Source organism: Calidris pugnax, unplaced genomic scaffold (genome assembly GCF_001431845.1).
Source record: "Calidris pugnax isolate Ruff unplaced genomic scaffold, ASM143184v1 scaffold27, whole genome shotgun sequence".
Taxonomy (NCBI): domain Eukaryota; kingdom Metazoa; phylum Chordata; class Aves; order Charadriiformes; family Scolopacidae; genus Calidris; species Calidris pugnax.
The window spans coordinates 14,001,836-14,024,280 of NW_015090893.1; the positions used below are offsets into that span (position 1 = coordinate 14,001,836).

Genomic DNA, 22,445 nt, shown 5'->3' on the forward strand with positions numbered 1-22,445 from the left:
GGGAAATCAGAAGGGAACGAAATACAAATTTCTGGCACTAACCCAGATTTTACGCTAGTGAAGTGCCTGGATGGAAGCCAACGTTAGAGAGTGTAACTATATCCACTGCTGTTGCTTTTCCTACAGCAATTTGGAAAAACAAAACATACAGGGTGACGTATTTTTATTGGGGGAAGTTAATGGTGACCCAAAGACAGAAAAACCCTGGAAACGTGTAGAGAATTGGTATCTGAGGGTATGTCTCTGGCGCCTTTTGGATGCAGATGAGAACAAGCTCTGCCCGTGCTCCGAGCTGCCTGGTGGCTTTGTAGCTGTATTATCATGGCATTGAGCCCACGTTCATATATACCCTCCCTCCCAGCAAGGCTTTTTGTTTGTTTAGTACGGCTAATGATGGGGACCGGGCTCCCGGGCAGCGTGGAGCAGGGCAGAACGAGCTGGCATCTGCCTGCAGAGGATACAGAGACAGAACCTGGCAGGAATTTCTAGCTGGGGATCAGCGTCTGCCTCCAGCTCTGTATCTTACCACCTTACAAGACCACACTGGTTACAGTTATCATCATTTTGAGGAGAACACAAACCACATAGATTGAATGTATTCGTTACCTTAGGTTGATTGATCTAGTTGGATGATATAAAAATGAATCCTGAAACACACGTAGCTCAGGTTGACTAGAATTCACTCCACCTCACTCTGATGGGAGTCAGGATTTGGGGAGTTGGGCTGTGCTTTATTTCATTGCTATATTATATCAGTGGGATGTATCAGGTTAACGCCAGCAGCTCTTCAAGTGTTAGTCCAGGCTTTTTTATGGCTATCACGCTGACATGACAGAGTTTTATCTATGGCTGTCCCACATAAAAGCTGGCAGAGATGCAGATCTTTAGCAGTTTTCTGCATGTGGTATTTTAGCTGAAACAGAAACTGGCTTCCATTTTCGCGGCGAGAGTCGGTGGTGGCTTGGAGACTCCTTGTCTCAGTGTTTCCCCGTCTGTGCCTTGTGGCACTTGCTGTTGCATCGGGAAGACTGGAAAACAACAGCTGCCGTCCTGTTCTAGGTCCATTTCATATCCTGCTACAGCTGATGTGCAGCCTGAGATGGAATAACAGCGCGACATTAAATACTGCACTAAAGGATTGCCTTGTCACCAGCTCCCTGGGCTGGTCTTGCCTGCCAGGAGGCACTTCAGCTTTGCTGTGTGTTTAACAAGCTGCAGTTCAGTTCATTTACAAATAGGCCAGTGGAAACATTTGGACACTCTACCATGCGACGCGCTTTCCTTCAAGTTCATGGTGATTAAGTTTATACATAATGGCTTGAAAGGCAGGAAAATGCTCACAGAGGTGGCTGTTGCCCTTATAGCTCAAACCCTCCAAGTGTTTTGTTTTCTTTCTGCTGAAGAGGTGGGTAGGCTCTGAAAATGAAACAGCTCCTGATTCACTGTTTGTAGACAAAGTCCTTGGTCATCAGATGTGATTCTGTCTTGTTCAGGGAGGATACTGGTTCTTTGGTTTCCAGCTGTCTTTAAATTGCTCGATTGGTGTATTCAGCATCTTTGCTTATAAAGACCCAACAGAGGAAGGAAGAGTTCTGCAATTTTATTTTGCTCTTTGCTGTCTGATCTTGTCATCAGACAGTGATGCTCTTGATAATAAACTGGGTTATTAACATTTTCTTAGTCATGTTATTCTGCTCAGTGAACATCGTGTTCAGTTCATATTAATTTCAGCATCTGTTCTCCTGATGGCTGAAGGTGTCTCTACACCCCACTGCCCTTTTCCTTGCCTGTCACTGTGCTGCATTCTAAGCACAGAGCACACTGAAAAGTTAATATTTCTTTTTTTCTCCTCTCTCCTGATTGAGTTCTTCTTTCATGCAGAAAAAATACTGAACTGGAAAGATAATAGTTGTGTCATTTCTCTTCACAGATTGTGATCCCCTTCTTCAGCCTACTGATCAAAGACATTTATTTTTTGAACGAAGGATGTGCTAATCGCCTTCCAAATGGACATGTCAACTTTGAAGTAAGAAGTGAAAAATGTTTTTATCTATCCCATTCGATAGCACCATCTGAAACTGTTTGTCTGCAATTTCGGTGCAGGCCAGCAAAGACTGAACATGCCAAAATGGATGATCTCAAGAGACTTTGTGAAGGTTAAACCAATCCCAGAATGTTTCTTAAAAGAACTAATATGTATATTTTATGTAAACATTACAAGCAGATCATCCTACCTTGCTTGATGAGAGTTGGCTGCTAGAAATACAGTGTCAGCAGTAAAAATTACTGTACTTCTGGCTTGGAGTACAAAAATGGACTACAAATGATTGTACTTTATGACTTTTTCAGAAAACATGGGAAAATATTTTTCTTACATACACACAAATCAGTATAAAATGGTTTATACTTTAGCTGCTTTTTTAGCCCTTTCTCATTTTTAATAAGGAGGTTTGTCAAAGTAAATTACATGTGGTCATTAAAGAAAAATTAGAATACAAGGAAAATTACATATCGAGTACAGAGTCACTGTGTCCATGAGGTAAATGTCCTGCTGTTGATGTAAGGATTCGAAGGTGTTATCTCCAGTCCGTAGGTTTTACACAGAAGAATTGCTATTAAATGCAGTAGAAGGATTTTATATTCTGCCCCGACGCTGGCTGTAGGTAGAGTTAGTCAGATACCCTGAGTAAGGCCAGTTCTCTGCTGGAGCAGAAGGTTTTACAAGACAGAAAAACCCTGGAAACGTGTAGAGAATTGGTATCTGAGGGTATGTCTCTGGCGCCTTTTGGATGCAGATGAGAACAAGCTCTGCCCGTGCTCCGAGCTGCCTGGTGGCTTTGTAGCTGTATTATCATGGCATTGAGCCCACGTTCATATATACCCTCCCTCCCAGCAAGGCTTTTTGTTTGTTTAGTACGGCTAATGATGGGGACCGGGCTCCCGGGCAGCGTGGAGCAGGGCAGAACGAGCTGGCATCTGCCTGCAGAGGATACAGAGACAGAACCTGGCAGGAATTTCTAGCTGGGGATCAGCGTCTGCCTCCAGCTCTGTATCTTACCACCTTACAAGACCACACTGGTTACAGTTATCATCATTTTGAGGAGAACACAAACCACATAGATTGAATGTATTCGTTACCTTAGGTTGATTGATCTAGTTGGATGATATAAAAATGAATCCTGAAACACACGTAGCTCAGGTTGACTAGAATTCACTCCACCTCACTCTGATGGGAGTCAGGATTTGGGGAGTTGGGCTGTGCTTTATTTCATTGCTATATTATATCAGTGGGATGTATCAGGTTAACGCCAGCAGCTCTTCAAGTGTTAGTCCAGGCTTTTTTATGGCTATCACGCTGACATGACAGAGTTTTATCTATGGCTGTCCCACATAAAAGCTGGCAGAGATGCAGATCTTTAGCAGTTTTCTGCATGTGGTATTTTAGCTGAAACAGAAACTGGCTTCCATTTTCGCGGCGAGAGTCGGTGGTGGCTTGGAGACTCCTTGTCTCAGTGTTTCCCCGGCTGTGCCTTGTGGCACTTGCTGTTGCATCGGGAAGACTGGAAAACAACAGCTGCCGTCCTGTTCTAGGTCCATTTCATATCCTGCTACAGCTGATGTGCAGCCTGAGATGGAATAACAGCGCGACATTAAATACTGCACTAAAGGATTGCCTTGTCACCAGCTCCCTGGGCTGGTCTTGCCTGCCAGGAGGCACTTCAGCTTTGCTGTGTGTTTAACAAGCTGCAGTTCAGTTCATTTACAAATAGGCCAGTGGAAACATTTGGACACTCTACCATGCGACGCGCTTTCCTTCAAGTTCATGGTGATTAAGTTTATACATAATGGCTTGAAAGGCAGGAAAATGCTCACAGAGGTGGCTGTTGCCCTTATAGCTCAAACCCTCCAAGTGTTTTGTTTTCTTTCTGCTGAAGAGGTGGGTAGGCTCTGAAAATGAAACAGCTCCTGATTCACTGTTTGTAGACAAAGTCCTTGGTCATCAGATGTGATTCTGTCTTGTTCAGGGAGGATACTGGTTCTTTGGTTTCCAGCTGTCTTTAAATTGCTCGATTGGTGTATTCAGCATCTTTGCTTATAAAGACCCAACAGAGGAAGGAAGAGTTCTGCAATTTTATTTTGCTCTTTGCTGTCTGATCTTGTCATCAGACAGTGATGCTCTTGATAATAAACTGGGTTATTAACATTTTCTTAGTCATGTTATTCTGCTCAGTGAACATCGTGTTCAGTTCATATTAATTTCAGCATCTGTTCTCCTGATGGCTGAAGGTGTCTCTACACCCCACTGCCCTTTTCCTTGCCTGTCACTGTGCTGCATTCTAAGCACAGAGCACACTGAAAAGTTAATATTTCTTTTTTTCTCCTCTCTCCTGATTGAGTTCTTCTTTCATGCAGAAAAAATACTGAACTGGAAAGATAATAGTTGTGTCATTTCTCTTCACAGATTGTGATCCCCTTCTTCAGCCTACTGATCAAAGACATTTATTTTTTGAACGAAGGATGTGCTAATCGCCTTCCAAATGGACATGTCAACTTTGAAGTAAGAAGTGAAAAATGTTTTTATCTATCCCATTCGATAGCACCATCTGAAACTGTTTGTCTGCAATTTCGGTGCAGGCCAGCAAAGACTGAACATGCCAAAATGGATGATCTCAAGAGACTTTGTGAAGGTTAAACCAATCCCAGAATGTTTCTTAAAAGAACTAATATGTATATTTTATGTAAACATTACAAGCAGATCATCCTACCTTGCTTGATGAGAGTTGGCTGCTAGAAATACAGTGTCAGCAGTAAAAATTACTGTACTTCTGGCTTGGAGTACAAAAATGGACTACAAATGATTGTACTTTATGACTTTTTCAGAAAACATGGGAAAATATTTTTCTTACATACACACAAATCAGTATAAAATGGTTTATACTTTAGCTGCTTTTTTAGCCCTTTCTCATTTTTAATAAGGAGGTTTGTCAAAGTAAATTACATGTGGTCATTAAAGAAAAATTAGAATACAAGGAAAATTACATATCGAGTACAGAGTCACTGTGTCCATGAGGTAAATGTCCTGCTGTTGATGTAAGGATTCGAAGGTGTTATCTCCAGTCCGTAGGTTTTACTATTACATATTGAATACAGAGTCACTGTGTCCGCTGTGTCATGCTGTTGATGTAAGGATTTGAAGGTGTTATCTCCAGTCCGTAGGTTTTACACAGAAGAATTGCTATTAAATGCAGTAGAAGGATTTTATATTCTGCCCCGACGCTGGCTGTAGGTAGAGTTAGTCAGATACCCTGAGTAAGGCCAGTTCTCTGCTGGAGCAGAAGGTTTTACAACGGTACAGCTCTTGCCGGCGGCAGAGTGCAGGCACCCGGGGGTTGTGCTGGGCATCAGGGTGGCTGGGTCCCTGCATTCTGCTGGGGGGGCACAGAGGAGGTGCTTCCGAAAGAAACGCCCCATGTCAAGGAGAAAATAGTCCTTGAGCTCTCAAATTCTTTGTAAGTCATTTCTGCAGCATCTCTTTGGTTGCTTTAAATTTCTCCTTCTGTTATTGGCATTGTGAGATAGTGAATGATGCGTTAAGTCATTTCTGCAGCATCTCTTCGGCTGCTTTAAATTTCTCCTTCTGGTATTGGCATTGTGAGATAGTGAATGATGCGTAAAACGCTGAGCCTGGCATCGCCTTAAATTGTATCAGAACTGTTAGAAGGCCTGTAAACGAACTGTGAAAATGTACCCAGCTAAAACATACAAGAGTCTTTTCTCCTCATGTCCTTGTGGTTGGCACCAGGGATCTGGATCCCAGCCTTCTGCTTGGATGTAGTTGTTTTTGTGAGATAATCTTACTGTATCTGAGTGGAATGTTTTATGTTTACAGAAATTTCTGGAACTGGCTAAGCAAGTAGGAGAATTTATAACATGGAAGCAAGTGGAGTGTCCCTTTGAACAAGACCCAAACATCATCCACTACTTACATACCGCTCCCATTTTTACTGAAGATGGTAAGACTTTGTACAGTCTCTAATTGCTGAAAATATGTCTCTTCATCACTACTAATTAACAACCTGATCCGTGCTTTGATGATGCCTCTCACTGACCAGTCCTGGTTCTTTCCAAGCTTTCCTGTCACACGGGTTGTATTCCCCCACTCTACAATGTGGTTTTGCAAATACAACCTTCCAGCTCACAAAGCTGCTGCCCGATTGCTTTTCTCTTGTCTGTAACTTCTCTGTAAGGCACTGTCTCAGAAGTTGCTGTTGTTGGCCCTATTTTTGTAATCACAAAAAGAGGCCACACAACCGTGCCATGGACTGCTGTGAATGTCAGCTGTCTCTTGGACACTCCTTCTGTGATTGATGGAGCCAGAACTCATCACTTCTGCAAACCAGTGCTGTCATCTCTTCAGTGAACACAGCCCAGGGCAACGGTGGTCCCGCTGACCTTTTCCACTGCAGCAAAGAAATAGGTTATCTAGGGAAAAGAATATTTTAAGAAAATCTTTTGCTAGTAATTAATTTAAGCTGTAACTATGAAAGCCCTGTTCTGAAATTATTTCTCTGATTCTTTTTTTATACTTATCTGTCCTCTGCAGTTTGGTATCCAGCATGTCAGACTGTGTCATTTCATATTGCTTTTGTGTCAGTTGCCTCTCGGTACGTTGTCACGCACAGAATTGTCTGTAGTTATATTCCCATAAGCTATACTGGTGTTGGGTTTATTTTTTTCCTTGATTCTATAGGCATTTTTCTGTACTAATCCAAGTTAATCAGACTCGACAGGTTCTTATTTCACAGACTACTTTGGAACACAAAATACTGCTTCAAAAAATGCTGCTTAAATCATGAGAAAAATGACTGCCAAAATAGAATAATTAATGTGACTAAAATAATACATATCAAAATGAGATAGGATGGAGGCATTTGTTCTGTTTTTAGGCTCTAAAGGGACAGAAAGTGAGTCAGGTAAAGTGTGGTTTTCAGGCTGCTGGACCAAAAATAGTCCCACTAATTGTTTGCAGATTTTCTCCCCTGTATTCATCCCGCTTTCTTGGGATGCCCTTTGCAGAGACCCCCCCTCTTCCCAGCTTTCTCCATCTTCTAGATCTCTATCTGCAAAACCAGAGACCATTTAATTTCTTAATATTATATAAGAAGGTCTTGCTAACGTATTTTAACTCTGGGCTCCTTTACTGTTCCATCAGAATTAACCTAACAGCTTTTCAAAGGTGTGACATGTGAGCTAAATATCAGTGTCCTACTGATTACCTGGTACAATATAGGACATATAAGAATGCAGAGAGATAGGGAGTTAGAGTTGCTTTTGGAATAACACATATTTACTTTTTCCAGGTTTGTATCTGGCTTCCTATGAAAGTGAAAGTCCAGAAAACCAGACAGAAAAAGACAGGTGGAAATCCTTAAGGTAATCACTCGTTTTATCAGCTAATTTCTGAAGAACCACCAAAACGCTGCACTCATAGTCAAAGTTTGCAAAGTGCTGGCATTTGAGATGTGACCTCTAATGGAGGTCTTTTTCCACGTAAACCTAGTCTACAGAGCTGAGGCTGCACTGATAAAAGCTAATTGTAATCTCAAATTATCCACTATTTATCCACTTGTGCATTTACACAGTGCTGTACCCATGCAAAAGAGGCCTGTCCTACGGTAACTGGATCTTCCAGCAGTTCACATCTCTTATGAGAGATGCATAAGGGTTTGGTGTAAGTGAGAATCTGAAGAGAGCTATTAAAAAACAAACCCAAACAACCCATCGTTATATCTGGGGTTTTTTTTCATTGTTCTTATGTTTTAAATTTACAGATCCACTATTTTAGGAAAGACTTGAAGATTAAGAGATTATCGCAGTAGGTCAAGGAAGAGAAAATCCGCAAACATTTTGCACTACTGATTCCAAAGATGCCTGTTTGGGATTTAGACATTTTTTTTTTTGTTTGAATTTTTTGTTGGGTTTTTTGACTGCCTGACATGATGGATGAACTGGATTCATCCACTGAAATCAACAGAACTGTGTGCACAGTGACGCTTTTCTAACTACGAGACACAGAGAGGAAGGACAAACAGACTATTTGTGGCTGTGCCCAAACTGCGTCAGGATCACTGTAACTTTTGCCTCTGAAGGAAAATGTAAGAAAACCAGGAGGATGGAGAACTGTGAAACTGCAAAAGAGAATGGAAGTCTAACAAAAGGAAAGCAAAAAATACTTGGGAGTATTTCAGAAGCAGGTGCTTCGGACAGCAGCTCTTTAAACCCTCTGAGGATTGTAAAATGAAATCAAACACAGACACAGCAGCAATCTGGTTAATTGCTGAATGAAGAAAGAGGAACTTAATCTCACATTAGCAGTCCCCAAGCCTTGTTGAACAAAGCACCGACTGCTACAGGTATAAGCTTCCAGCGGATGAAAACTGACATGGCTCACTCGTATGTATATGTGTGTGTGTCACATACGGACCACGTTGGCATGGGACAATCCTACAAACCCTGTGAATTTTTACAGAGAACAATCTGCAGTACGACTGTTGCTTGGTTATTCTTCCCACCACTGTTGTTGCTTTTCTTACTGTGAATCTTGGCAGATGTGAGGAGGGCACAGAGTGCAGACGGTGTTGCTTAAAGACCCCCCGCTACGAGCCCAATTAACATTGAACTGAAGAAGGCAATGACTCACCCTACTCCTATTTAATGTATGTAGTGAATTCCCTAATTTTGTTGATGCTGAGTTGCATCTTTGAGAGGGTTTTATGACACTTAAAGAAAAAAGCTACTGCATTACCATTTGAAAAAAAAAAATATCTATCGGGTTCCAATTAATACGGTACTGTTTATTTTGCAACATGATACTAAGAGGATAGGAAGCAGGGGGTAATTGCTCTAAATTTGGAAACTACATGGTATGCTTTAAAAAGACAAAAGGGCTTCAGACTAGAATGAAGGCACTAAAGAATTTGTCATTCACGAGCAGATAACCGATTTTCTCTGGTTTTATTTTTTAGGATCTAAACCATGTTCACCATTTCCTTACAGACAGTATGAAGTAGGGACTATGTCTTGTGTTTAAAGTTGTACAATAATCAACACAATAATCAAGGTGCTACTGTAACACATGTATGAAGTGATAATTAACTATATGGATATTAGATTTAAAAGTAAGCCCTAACTAAAGTAACCTAAAAGTAAGCCCTAAAGTAATCATATGTGGAAGAAATGTTCTTCCCGCCCCAGAAAAGACCTCAAAAAGCTTAAATGAAACCTAAATGCCACTACTTTGCATTTTATTACTGACTTGATGCTGTCCACCTAGATGTTCCAGTCTGTCTACAACAGAAGGATGTAACCCTTTCTTTGATATCAATAATAGTTTTATTTCAACGCAGAGTGATTCCAAATGGCTGCAGTGTTTTGAAAAATTGGGCTAATCACAAACCCTGGTTGTGTTGGCCTGTGCATTTAGCCAGAAAACTGGAACTGTTTCTGCCCTCTGCCAGGCCTCAAAAGTTATCCATGGCTGAGAGAGTTGTTGAAATGTGAGGTGTTGGTGAGCTGGGGTCTGAGGGCAGCTCTGATAGTTGAGCTGATGGGGAGCAGCTGGAGACACTCTCTGTGTGATACACTAAAGGTTGGTCGTGTCTGCAGGGCAGTTCTTATGGTGGGTTATGGTCTGTGAAAACCTGTGCTGTCTAGATCATGGTCACCTGGAATCCACTGCTCCTGCAGTTGCTGAGATGAGCAGGACAACTTCTTCTGGATTGGCATATGTAGGGCTTGAGGTGGAACTTCACTCTCCTTTTCATATAGGTCTATCAGTGCACAAATTCGAGGAGGGGGAACATAAAAGCATCATGTGTTTATTCAAGCTTTGTACAGAAGAAGTAAGTGTAAGGATGGTACAACATCATTCTAGGCAGGGAATGATCAGTATTCTGGTGATACTGCTAATATGCTCTTTGTTAATTGTTGTACAGGAGCTGAGAGCTGTAGAGAAACACGCACACGTAGCCATTCCTTCAAGCAGAACCATTTCCAAAATGATGCCATTAAAAGCCTGTTAAATTCCAACCAAATCCAGAGCAATAACCATAAACACATCTACCGCAATGCTAATGCTTAAGTGGGTTTGCTAAATGGTCATTTTTTTTCTTAATGTCTGCATCTTTTAACAGACACAGTGTGACTTCATGGTGGAAATGGTTTTTTATTTATCTGAAAGCCAATGTAGGTGGACGGACCTTTCCTTAAAACCTACTTTTTAAAAATGGAAATCCTCTCTCTTTTTCTAATAAGGCAATAGAGGCTGGTAGAGCTGAGATTATAACACACCGAAGAGGAATCAAAATGTGATTTCTCCTGATACTACTTTATATTCTTGGGCACCTTCTATGAATTCAGGCAATTTTATAAGTATGAGTTAAATTAGATCTCATAAAGTTTATCAGTGTTGCAAACTAAACCACTTTCATAGTCCAAAACTTTCAAACCTCAGTGCTTAAAATTGGAAGCATAAAGGTCAGATTTAGGTAGGTATTAAGGGCTTAGTGGGACTGTCAGAAGCACTAAATTATCTTTAAGCCTTTATGTAGTCACACATTTAAAAGGTCTTTTTTTCAGAGGTGCTAACTATCCTCATTTCTTGCTGAATACTGAGGCAATTATTGCTTTATAGAGGTGTGTGGCATATTGATCCCTAGTATTTGATCTCCAGAGAAGCTGGCTGCAATTTGCAAAACGACTTGGAGATCAGAGTGCAGAACAACTTAAAATGAGAAGACAGCGCTTTTGAAAAACAGACTTTAGGAATCATAGCTTGTCTTCATATAATTTCATAGCTAAAATCCTATTGATTTAAATAGAAACAATGTAAAGCCTTAAGTTACAGCTGTCAGTTGCATTTGTAATTCATATTTGGTGTAACTGGGGTGTGCAGCTCCAGAGAGGAGAGTGGTTACAGCCTGGCTTCACCAACAGGTTTTACAAAGAGCGAGTACAACTGAAAACAAAGGATGACAGTTTGGGGAATAGATTTCTTCCAAAAATGCATTAATTACATGAAAACAAGAAAAAGCACCTCCAATAATTAATGTTTTCTTGCTATAAACAGAGGAGAATTCCTACCATGCTGAAAAGAAAGCAGTATTACTTAACACCAACCCCTAAGCCACTGTAAGGCATGTAGTTGTGAGACTAATACCTAGACAAGTTACTGGTTGTAATCTCATGGTTTACTAATTCCACCTTTTCCAGGGGATTTGCCTCCCCAACAGCTGCTTGGGCTCATGCTCCACAGAGAACACAGCAAAACTAGACCTATAGGTCTGTAGTGTTAGTATCAAAACCCTGAGCTAGTAAGGTGTGAATATATGATACAGAGTCTTTCCAAAACATTAACTTAGCTCCTGCGTATATGGCAAAATTTTAAAAGACCCAAATACATTAAATCACTTCTGCACCTCCTCTAGTGTAATCAGAGTGGTAGTAAAGGCTCTATTTTTTCCTCTCTTGAGTGTGCCATTCTGCAATGGTAGATAAAAAAGCCCAGTGAAAAACAATGAAGGAATTGTGTTGAAGTCAGTAGATTAACTTGCTCAATGCCTTTCAAAAGACACTTAATCGTACAATCTTGCCCTCAATTTCACATCAGCATCAATCACGTTACCTAATTAAAGGTGGATGGAGGTAGGTCTGCTGGGCGGGACTGATTTTTGCAGGCAAAAAACTCTTTAACTGAGTCTGGCACACAAGAGCCCTGTGCAGGAGAGTGCACTGAGTCTGGCGTGTCGCTGTCCCCTCTGTCAGGCCATGAACACCATCCTGCCCTACAGCTGGTCAGGAGCTCCCCACATGGGTAGAGGACACGCGGATCTGGAAGCAGACTGTGATCCCAGCCACTGCCGAGATGGCCCTTTAACAAAGTATGGACACAGCTGCTAAAGCACTTCAAATAACAAACAATTTAAGCGTAGAGATAGTTTTCTCAGCTCGAAAATATTTTACAGTGTGGTCAGTGGTGATAAGATAATCACTCACTTCAAGTCAGGCCAGTCCCCTACTGATACCTTGGTTACTTCACCATGTTTTATTGCAATAGTTTATGCACCTTTTATTAAAGCACATGAGCACTGGTTGGCACACGACTGTGAATCCAGTTTAGGACAGAGCTCAGATTACTGAATATGGAATTGGAGTGATCAAAAAGAAGACATGTTTGTAGAAAAGATATTGTTATGCATATCAGTGTAAAAATGTTAGAGAGTTAACAGTATCTGGCCTAATAATGACTGTGTTCCAGAGAATGAGACTGATCCCACGCGTGCCAGAGGAAAAACTCCAATTGATCTTGATGGGCTTTGGAGCAGTCTTGCAATCAGTAACTATAGTACAGTTTTAAGTTATTCATAGGGATTAAATTGCATTGACAACTATTATAGTCCCTGGCCTTTCTTTTGAGCCAGGTGCAACTCTCAGATGGGCACTTAATAGCGTGAAAATCCAGCCTTAGAAAAAGTTTTCTTCGACATAGTTGAAGTTTCAGCAGCAAATTCAAGGACTAAATCAGATCCAATGAATTAACTCATGTCTGAGAGCAAAATTTGACTTTCTGGGTTTAAGAACCTTTTTTTTTAAGACACTTAATCGTACAATCTTGCCCTCAATTTCACATCAGCATCAATCACGTTACCTAATTAAAGGTGGATGGAGGTAGGTCTGCTGGGCGGGACTGATTTTTGCAGGCAAAAAACTCTTTAACTGAGTCTGGCACACAAGAGCCCTGTGCAGGAGAGTGCACTGAGTCTGGCGTGTCGCTGTCCCCTCTGTCAGGCCATGAACACCATCCTGTCCTACAGCTGGCCGGGAGCTCCCCATGTGGTTAGAGGACACGTGGATCTGGAAGCAGACTGTGATCCCAGCTACTGCCAGGATGGCCCTTTAACAAAGTATGGACACAGCTGCTAAAGCACTTCAAATAACAAACAATTTAAGCGTAGAGATAGTTTTCTCAGCTCGAAAATATTTTACAGTGTGGTCAGTGGTGATAAGATAATCACTCACTTCAAGTCAGGCCAGTCCCCTACTGATACCTTGGTTACTTCACCATGTTTTATTGCAATAGTTTATGCACCTTTTATTAAAGCACATGAGCACTGGTTGGCACACGACTGTGAATCCAGTTTAGGACAGAGCTCAGATTACTGAATATGGAATTGGAGTGATCAAAAAGAAGACATGTTTGTAGAAAAGATATTGTTATGCATATCAGTGTAAAAATGTTAGAGAGTTAACAGTATCTGGCCTAATAATGACTGTGTTCCAGAGAATGAGACTGATCCCACGCGTGCCAGAGGAAAAACTCCAATTGATCTTGATGGGCTTTGGAGCAGTCTTGCAATCAGTAACTATAGTACAGTTTTAAGTTATTCATAGGGATTAAATTGCATTGACAACTATTATAGTCCCTGGCCTTTCTTTTGAGCCAGGTGCAACTCTCAGATGGGCACTTAATAGCGTGAAAATCCAGCCTTAGAAAAAGTTTTCTTCGACATAGTTGAAGTTTCAGCAGCAAATTCAAGGACTAAATCAGATCCAATGAATTAACTCATGTCTGAGAGCAAAATTTGACTTTCTGGGTTTAAGAACCTTTTTTTTTTCCTTTTAGACTGGTAGAAATTAGCCTTACTGTCTCAGGTGCCTCTTTCATTGGAAATTAAACCCCCTTTTATTGTGAACTGATTACTCCATTGTTGTAATTGCAGAATGGGATCAGGGAGTGACAAAGAAACAGGGAAAAGCCCCTTTGTCATTGCTCAGAGGCTCAACTGTGGGCCAAAGACTTTCTTTTCTTTTGTCTGTTTATGTGTTGAGTGAAATTACCTCAGTAGTTGGTGCAGGGCATTATTGAACTGTGGCTGGGGAACAGCACACACGTATGGGGTGTCCATATGGCAGCACATACACTAAGAGGGGGATGCAAAGGGGATTAGATGATCCTGTACAAAGCTGACATGCAAATTCATATCTGAGCCTGCACTCTTAGGTTTCTGCTGCTGGGACACATCCCTTTGGAAAGGTAAGAAGTTCTTGGAAGTTCACCTGGGGCAAAGCCTACTTCCTAATCTGTCCAACAAAATGATTACAAGAAAATTCTTTGAATTAAAAGAGGTTCCTCTAGAGGACTTGAAACAGTGAAAAATTTGTTACTTAGTGACGGGGATTTTAAGATCTGAGCAACGTGGAAAAATATATATTTTTTAAAATTATGAGAAATACCTTGATGGTTGTTAACTTCCAGATTTCACAGCATGGTAGCAGAGTGGAATAAGATATCTGAGCATATCTTCCTCTTAGCATCAGTGGCAGCCGGGCAGGCTGAGGCAGCAGAGAATACAGTGAAATACAGATGCAGGAAGCTGTACTAATACTTCTGTTTTCATGTTGGGTATGTTGGAAAGAAAGAACACAGCCTTAGAGTGTGTGTAGCTCTAAGGCACTGGTAGCTGTTGTGTGGGGCAGCTGAGCTCAGAGCTGAGCAGAGGAGGCAGCAAATGAATTACCTTTTTTTTTTGGTGGAACAGATCTGGAAGCTAATCTGTTTTGTATTAATTTCTTTTATAATTCTTTTTGCATATTTTCAGATTTGCAAAAAAACACTACTACATTAAGCTAATGCTCATACAAGGCATCACATCCTGCATTTTTTTGCATTGTGCAAGACGTAGATAAGCTAATAGCTCGTATGGGTGGTATTTCATACACTCTGCACAGGTGCAAGACTGAAACTCAGGCTATAAGCTCAGCTACAGAAAAAAGCTAAGTGTGAGTAACTCCTGTGTAGATCCCCTGCCTTGCCCTGTGGCCAGGTGCAGACTGTAATGCTCTAAATTCAGAGTGGCTGAGGCGGCTCACTCTTCCCTTGATGCCTTTCCCTCCACAGAAGCAGTATTCTGCTCCATAAACAGCTCTTGTAAAATGCCATAGGAACATTTTTCTAGTTCTCTGCCATACAAGGGCTCTATAATCATACTCCAGAGCTGTCATAATAGAATAGGAGTCCTTCTCCCTTCAGCCCTGTGGCTCTAAAACTGCCAACCTAGGCTAATACTGCAGGACAGCAGTGTTCCCAGGCCACCTTGAATGCAGGTGACTTAGAGTTCAGAGCTCGTGAGTCCTACAAGTGAAATATCTGTACAGGAAACTTCCATCTGAAATGTGCAAAGCCCTTTTAATGGACTTCTGACCAGAAAATTCCATAGTCCGGCTACTGTTCAGAGAAATGTGACTTCCTCAATGAACTGTTACTGGTCAGTACTACGTCACTGCTTTCATTATTTAATTATGCTTCTAAAATTCCAGTATTTTTGAAACAAACAAATGACGGTTTCTTGATGTTTGGCCCGTGGAGAAACAGAGTTGAGAGAACACAGGCTGTAGTCTGGACAGTTGACATCATTTGTATTTCCATAACAGCCCAAGTTGGGTTATCACTTACAGTCTGTCCTTGCCTTGATTTAGAAGGAATTGGTCCAATAGAATCCTCCTAATTGTTAAAATGTAGTGAAAGATGCACGCACAGAGCTATTAAATTCTCGTGTTTCAAGATACGATTCTTACAAATGTGCAAGTACTTCTCTTAGGAGTCTGTCTCCAAAAAGATTATTGCTAGTGCACAGCACAGATGGGAAATAAATTATCCTCTGGGTTTCAGAACTCTTAGCGAGTGTTCATCAGCTTATAAAGGTGAGAAATCAGATTTTAAGATATTTTTCACTTTTAGTGACAGTGACAGCACCAGCTGTCTTAAACTTAAACTCCAACATAGCATTTTAAAGAATGATGCCATTCTAAAACATTTAGTCACAGACCTAAAACCACAGAGTAAAAATGGGTAAGCAGAACTGTCCTCATTTTTAGATTGAGAAATGTAAAGGTTGAGTAACATGCCCAGGGTCTCCTGGGAAGCACATCCTTTCAAAAAATTACCCGATAAAGATATCAAAATTATTGTTTTACATTTCTTCTGGTATAACTTCTTTTTACAACTGTGCTTAGAAAAATGGGAACTATTATTATTTTATTTTTTAAAAAGAATCAAGCTAGAAAATAAATATGGATTAAAAGACTGGTATATACCGATCATGTAAGCGATAGTAATGAGGCGCTGTGCTTTTCCTGTTGTTTTTTTTCTTTAAATTAAGCAAATTCATATTCTAATTAGCATTTTCAGGTTAAATTAAAACCCTTCTACCATCCGTAATACTCCACCCATGTAGCTTTGTTAGAAGTCCTCAGAACAAACACCGACACTTTATTAATTGCACAGGCAGGAAACAGTAAAGTTACTTGAGTTCTGATTTTGTGACTGTACATAGCCCTTGCGACATGTTAATGGTAATATGCACCCTGTACCCCACAGACACACTGCGAGAATAGCATGGTCATTGTTACGCTTTATAGCTGTTGTGGAAAATGTCTTAACCTGCATTCATGATTATAGTGCCCATCCTATTCCATGCCTTTTGATACAGTTGTGGTAAGATTGTTATGAAATCCTTTTGTCAGTCATGTTCAAGCTAACTTACCTATGTATAGAATTTATATATTAACCCCCCCCCTAATTTATACTGTGTTTTAACAGTTTGCCTGAACTGTCTATGGTTTCTAAATTTTGTAATGTGAGTGTCAAATAAGAATAATAATAATTAAAAAAGAAGGCTCAGCTGTGTGGATTTTGTTCTCCGTTTTTATTTGTAGTAGAGATTTCAACAACTACACATCTACAGAATAGGCTGTAAAGAAACTGTAGGTTGCTTTGAAACTGTAAAAGTACAAAGGTGTCCCTGACTCTGCACGGATATTCATGAATATGCGCGTAGACACAAGTACCTGTGGTTTCTGCTCTTCTCTCCTTCCCCCTTCACTGCTTCTCTCTTCATCCCCACACATTGAGAACATTGCACTGCACGAACACTGCAAAGAAAAGAGAGAAATTCTCTTGGTTCCCACAGTATTTTCCCAAATAGGAATTTTAGACTCGAAAGTTCTTCATAATGAAAGGAAACAGGTGAGGTTGGGCCTGAGTATTTCCTGAGTATACCACCTCAGTGGTACAACCAATGTTTAAATGTGTTCTTTTGCTATTTGTATTGCAGTAAACTGAGCTTTTACTGAGATGGGGGACACATTTCAGTAATAACATGCAGCAAGAGAAATCCTTGCTTCAAGTAGCTTAAAATTCTTTTAAATAAAGAAGAGGCAGAGATGAAACTCATGTGTAGGCTTCAGTGGTGGAGTTTCCTTGATATACCATTAGGCACCTGCACCACGTTGCTTCAGTGAGTGTGTTACTTGTGTTCAGCACAGCCTGGGTCTGGCTGCCGTTACCACATGAGGTAAGTAGTGTGTCTCTGGCTCCAAAGTGCAGAAGTGTGATTTTCCTCTAAACTGGAACTTATTCAGGCTCCCCAGTGTGAGGCTCCCCAAGTCTTTATTAGGCTAAAACATTTCAATCCTCAGAGGGCTCAATCCTCAGTTGTGCCACACACAGGGAGTGAGAAAAGTCCCAAGTGTCAGCTGTCCCTGTGAGCCTTGCAGTAAAGGGAATGGATGGGGTCAGCTCAGCCCGGGGGGATCCCAGCTGGACTATCACACCGTGTCTAAACACGGGAGAGAAAACCTGTTGCCCGTGTGGCAACGTGCCAGCTGGTTAAGGCATGGTGTTTTGATTGCCTTTAATATCTTAATACAATGCACAAACGAGGGCAGTGTAGGCCATTTCGATCTGTCACCGGTCACAGCTCAGAGAGAAACATACTATTTGGCCACACCTTTTCACTAGTGCACGTGTGAATAAACACAAGTGCCCGTGCTCACACAAAGCTTCTGGGTCACTGCTTTTCTAAGAAAAATTCTAATAACTCATTAACAAGGAACACGTGTTCCAGAGCCATAACCATATCTTGTTCATTTTGACCCAGCTGAATATTTGCCTTTTTCTATTCTACTGCATAATCTGTAAAAAAAAAAAAATCTATTTTAAAATTATCCTTTTCAAGAATAAAGTCTCATGGAGTGGAAATACTACTGTCAGTGAGTTCTCATTTTGCCTTTGTGCTGATCCACCCATCCAAACTCCTATTATCTCTTTGAATATACATACGCCACAACAATCTAGGACACTGGCTCCCTTGATCAGTAGTTATAGTGATTTGTGAAATGAATAATATATTTTCCCTGATATATCTCAGAAATGATGCTCCTGGTGGTTTTTCCATCCTCGTTCAGTTCAGTCTCTGTTAAACAGACAGTATTGTCATTACCCTGTCCCTGCGCTCGCTCCCAGCAAAGCTACAGCTGGTACCACCCAGTCAAGGGGATCTACTAAATTCTATCAGTACAAAAAACAAACCATGAACTGAAGAAATCCATAAAGAACTAAAGACAAAGCACAACTACTACGCAACCAGCCTCTGACGCTAACAAGAGGGAGGAAAAACAAAACCAATACATCTTTAATTAAGAGAAAGCAAGCACAGCGCTGAAAGTACTGAAAGCCAGGAATTTTTGGCTCCGCTGTTGAGTCTTTCTGAGGCTTTGGGCAAGGCAGAGAAGCCCTGCTTTAAATTTTGTAGCCGAACAATGAGAGAACTAAATGAGATTTACGTCTCCTGAATAGCTGCTGTGAGGATGGATCACCTACTGTTGTAAAGCACTTGAAAGGGGGAGCAGACCAAATTGCATTTTGAAGCAAATGGTTTGAATGTAGCTTTTCCTACATGCCCAAATGTGTCCCACTAGGATAATTGCACTGAATTGTAACGTGTTCTGCTGTACAAAGCAATCTCAACCACAGTTGCGTTGTGCTACACTCTCCTCGAGTTGTGCATACATTTGGTGTTGTAAAGTCTAATTAAACAAGGAAATACATCATATAAACAAATGTAAATACCATAAGGCTTGACAGGAGAAGTAGCTGTCACTACACTCAAATGGGTTTCCTTCCCAGTTTTGTGAAGACGAATTTGATTCTTCACAGTTAGATTACTCCTGTCCTAAAAATGGCCATTTCTAGAGAGGCTGTGGCTTTTGTTTGCACGATGTAACCTGTCACAGCCAGTGAATTTCTCCTGACTTTATCCTTCTCGGAGACAGGATTAAATTCCAGCTGAGATTCCTCTGCTGCTGGGTCTCCACTGCCACCTCCTGAACAGGAAGGAAAATTAACTGCTTTCAGTACTGCTTTTCTTTTGAGTATCTCTAGAGGTATATTTGAAAATAATTTCAGCCTGGAGAGCAATGGCTGCAATTGCTTTGCAGCCTGTCTATAGGGGCTACTTTCTGTAAAATCTGTTTTCGCTTCAGAGTGAAATGTCTTTTGTTTATATATGTTTGATGTGAAGGTGGTACAACCTTTACACACCACTTTTGTTCAAAACGGTTTCCAATGAAAAGTTAATGACTCTCCTGATAGATTTGTTCCTCTTTCAATTGTTAGCTGAAAACCTCTGATTGGAAGCGATACATTTGTACTAGCTCCCATTCCTTGCATTTTCGTAATGAACAATAGTTATTTCGCCCTCTTCTATTCCAGGCTGAACTAAAATACCCTAGAACCAAAATTTTTCTGCTTCAAGGTAGTCAGTTCCGATAATCTCTCCAGCATTTTTTCCTATTAAATGGGATGTCCAAGAACTGCTGTACCCTGTCAGAGTGCCTGTCATCTATTTATACAGAAAGACAAAAATAGCAAAGGTAAGACCTAGTAAAACCCTAGAAGGGGCAAGGAAGGCAGATAACATGATCCTCTCACATCCCATCTCCTCCCCCCTGCCAGGGATACTAGCCACTGCTTTGTCATCAGCAATAGCAAAGGTAAGACCTAGTAAAACCCTAGAAGGGGCAATGAGGCGAGGAAGGCAGATAACATGATCCTCTACTGTCCCATCTCCTCCCCCCTGCCAGGGATACTAGCCACTGCTTTGTCATCAGCAAGGAACTTTCCATAAAATCCAGGTGCCCTTCCTAGACATTCCTCTTGGAATAAGAAATCAGTGAGAAACTGTAATTATCTGGTATAGTTGGTCAGTGTCAGGTCAACGGGTATTTTTCTGCATGTTCACAACACTTTTGCAGGCATGTTCCCCTGTGCACGCTCACTCTCTGTATTTAACTTTATCCCTCTATCTTTTTTCTGCTGCTTGCAGTCTGAGAGAATTCCTCAGGCAGGGTCTGTATCAGGGAGTGTTGGGAAAACTCTTAACACTTTGCAGATGTTATAGCTAGTTTTAGAAATAATAACCAATCATTTACATGCTAAATGAGAAACAGTAAACCACTGGCACCAAAGCCATATTTGGCATTGACAGATTTGATATACGACAAGGACTATGAGGTTAAAAGGTTTTTTTTTTATGAGGCGAGGAAGGCAGATAACATGATCCTCTCACATCCCATCTCCTCCCCCCTGCCAGGGATACTAGCCACTGCTTTGTCATCAGCAAGGAACTTTCCATAAAATCCAGGTGCCCTTCCTAGACATTCCTCTTGGAATAAGAAATCAGTGAGAAACTGTAATTATCTGGTATAGTTGGTCAGTGTCAGGTCAACGGGTATTTTTCTGCATGTTCACAACACTTTTGCAGGCATGTTCCCCTGTGCACGCTCACTCTCTGTATTTAACTTTATCCCTCTATCTTTTTTCTGCTGCTTGCAGTCTGAGAGAATTCCTCAGGCAGGGTCTGTATCAGGGAGTGTTGGGAAAACTCTTAACACTTTGCAGATGTTATAGCTAGTTTTAGAAATAATAACCAATCATTTACATGCTAAATGAGAAACAGTAAACCACTGGCACCAAAGCCATATTTGGCATTGACAGATTTGATATACGACAAGGACTATGAGGTTAAAAGGTTTTTTTTTTAAAAAAAAAACCACATCGCAACAAACAGCCATCAGTGCTCCATATCCTAGTCCCTCTCCAAACCCCCCCCAAAAACAAACGAAGAAGAGAAACAGGACTTTCAATTTAGTGCAAACCACTTTTAAATGCTTACCTTAAGCTCACTGGCAAACAAATTTTAATGGAAATTTTAAAAACACAAAACCAAATGTATGTCTGCGTTTTAGTACTATTTGCTAATACTTTGGGAGAGTGACGTCAAAGAGACACCAGCACTCATTCAATAAAAAGTACACTTACACTATACCTTAGATATTCTGGGTTTCGCTTGAGTTGCAAAATCGTACTGTATTAGAAGTAAAACTTGCTAAAATTATTCAGTCACTGAGTTCATGACTTTTTCAATTTATCCACTAGCCTTCAGAGATTTGTAATTTTCCCTAGATAAACAGTATGACTTAATAAATTTGAAGCTTGTGTTTCAGTTCCTTTCACCCTGTGTTTGATTAGTGTTCCTTTGCTTTAAAACAATCTCTTTGGGCTTACTAAATTCTCTGTCTGAATGACTGCTAGAGGAGTTGGCAATATTTTTCCACTGTACAGTACTGCATTAACGCAGACCTGTGACACCAGGGTTTTGCTTTTCTCAGGGTGAGTGTCTCTCTCTGCCGGAAGCACAGGACTGAGCTTGACTCCCCACACTACATTTTCAGGGATATGAATCAGGAATTGCACCAGCAGTGGAAGGCCTGGACGGTCAGGCCCAGCTCCCTGCCTGCCTCACAGCACTGCAGCCACCCCGGGCCTGCTCCAGGGACAAGGGAACATCCCTTTGCTTGCCCCCAGCAACTCACAAACTCTCTCTTCAGCGGTCAGAGCACTTAGCGAAGATGGGGGCGGTTATAACTTGCAGAGTTGAGCAGATAATCAATTTTATTAGGTTTTTTTTTACTGTATGGCCTGTTAGCATCATGCACAAATGGCTCCCTCTGGAGTTACCTTAACGACCCGGCGTGACCTTGAAGTCAGGCCTAACCTGATCAATCAGGTAATCAACCCGGACACCGAACTGCTTAAAACACAACGTGTTTTAAGGAGAAGGAGGAGGAGGAGGAGACTCCCTCTGGAGTTACCTTAACCACTCCGCGTGATCTTGAAGTCAGGCCTAACAGTGTAACTAACCCGGACACCGAAATGCTTAAAACACAACGTTTGGCGAGTCCATGAGGAGGAGGAGGAGGAAGAGAAGTGTGATGTGAGGCGACGGCGGGCGCCACAAGAGGGCGGCCCCTGCCACTCGGTGGCACCCTTTGAACCCGACCTCGCTGCTTGAACCCCTGCATGAATTTGGGTCCCCAAGCCACAATTGTGGCTTTAGGTCCCTTTGAGGTTTCCCCCCTCAGAGGGAGGCGGGGAACGGCAAGGCCGTGGGGTGTAGGCTGGAACGGCCCTGCTCCCCTCACAGAGGCCGCCATGGCGACGGCCGTCGCCATGGCGGCCTCTGTGAGGGGAGCAGGGCCCCAGGGGC

General features: G+C 41.5%; 1 protein-coding gene across 1 annotated transcript in view; it reads left to right on the forward strand.

Annotated features, from left to right (window-relative positions):
- Positions 1–12,641, forward strand: part of RASGEF1C (RasGEF domain family member 1C) — a 50,837-nt gene extending 38,196 nt beyond the window's left edge. Inside the window, exons 11-14 of the mRNA XM_014948173.1 lie at positions 1,931–2,026; positions 5,891–6,014; positions 7,362–7,434; positions 7,833–12,641. Coding sequence (XP_014803659.1) covers positions 1,931–2,026; positions 5,891–6,014; positions 7,362–7,434; positions 7,833–7,857 — 318 coding nt within the window. The 3' untranslated portion in view covers positions 7,858–12,641. The remainder of the gene's footprint in view (positions 1–1,930; positions 2,027–5,890; positions 6,015–7,361; positions 7,435–7,832) is intronic.
- Positions 12,642–22,445: the final 9,804 nt, after the last annotated feature.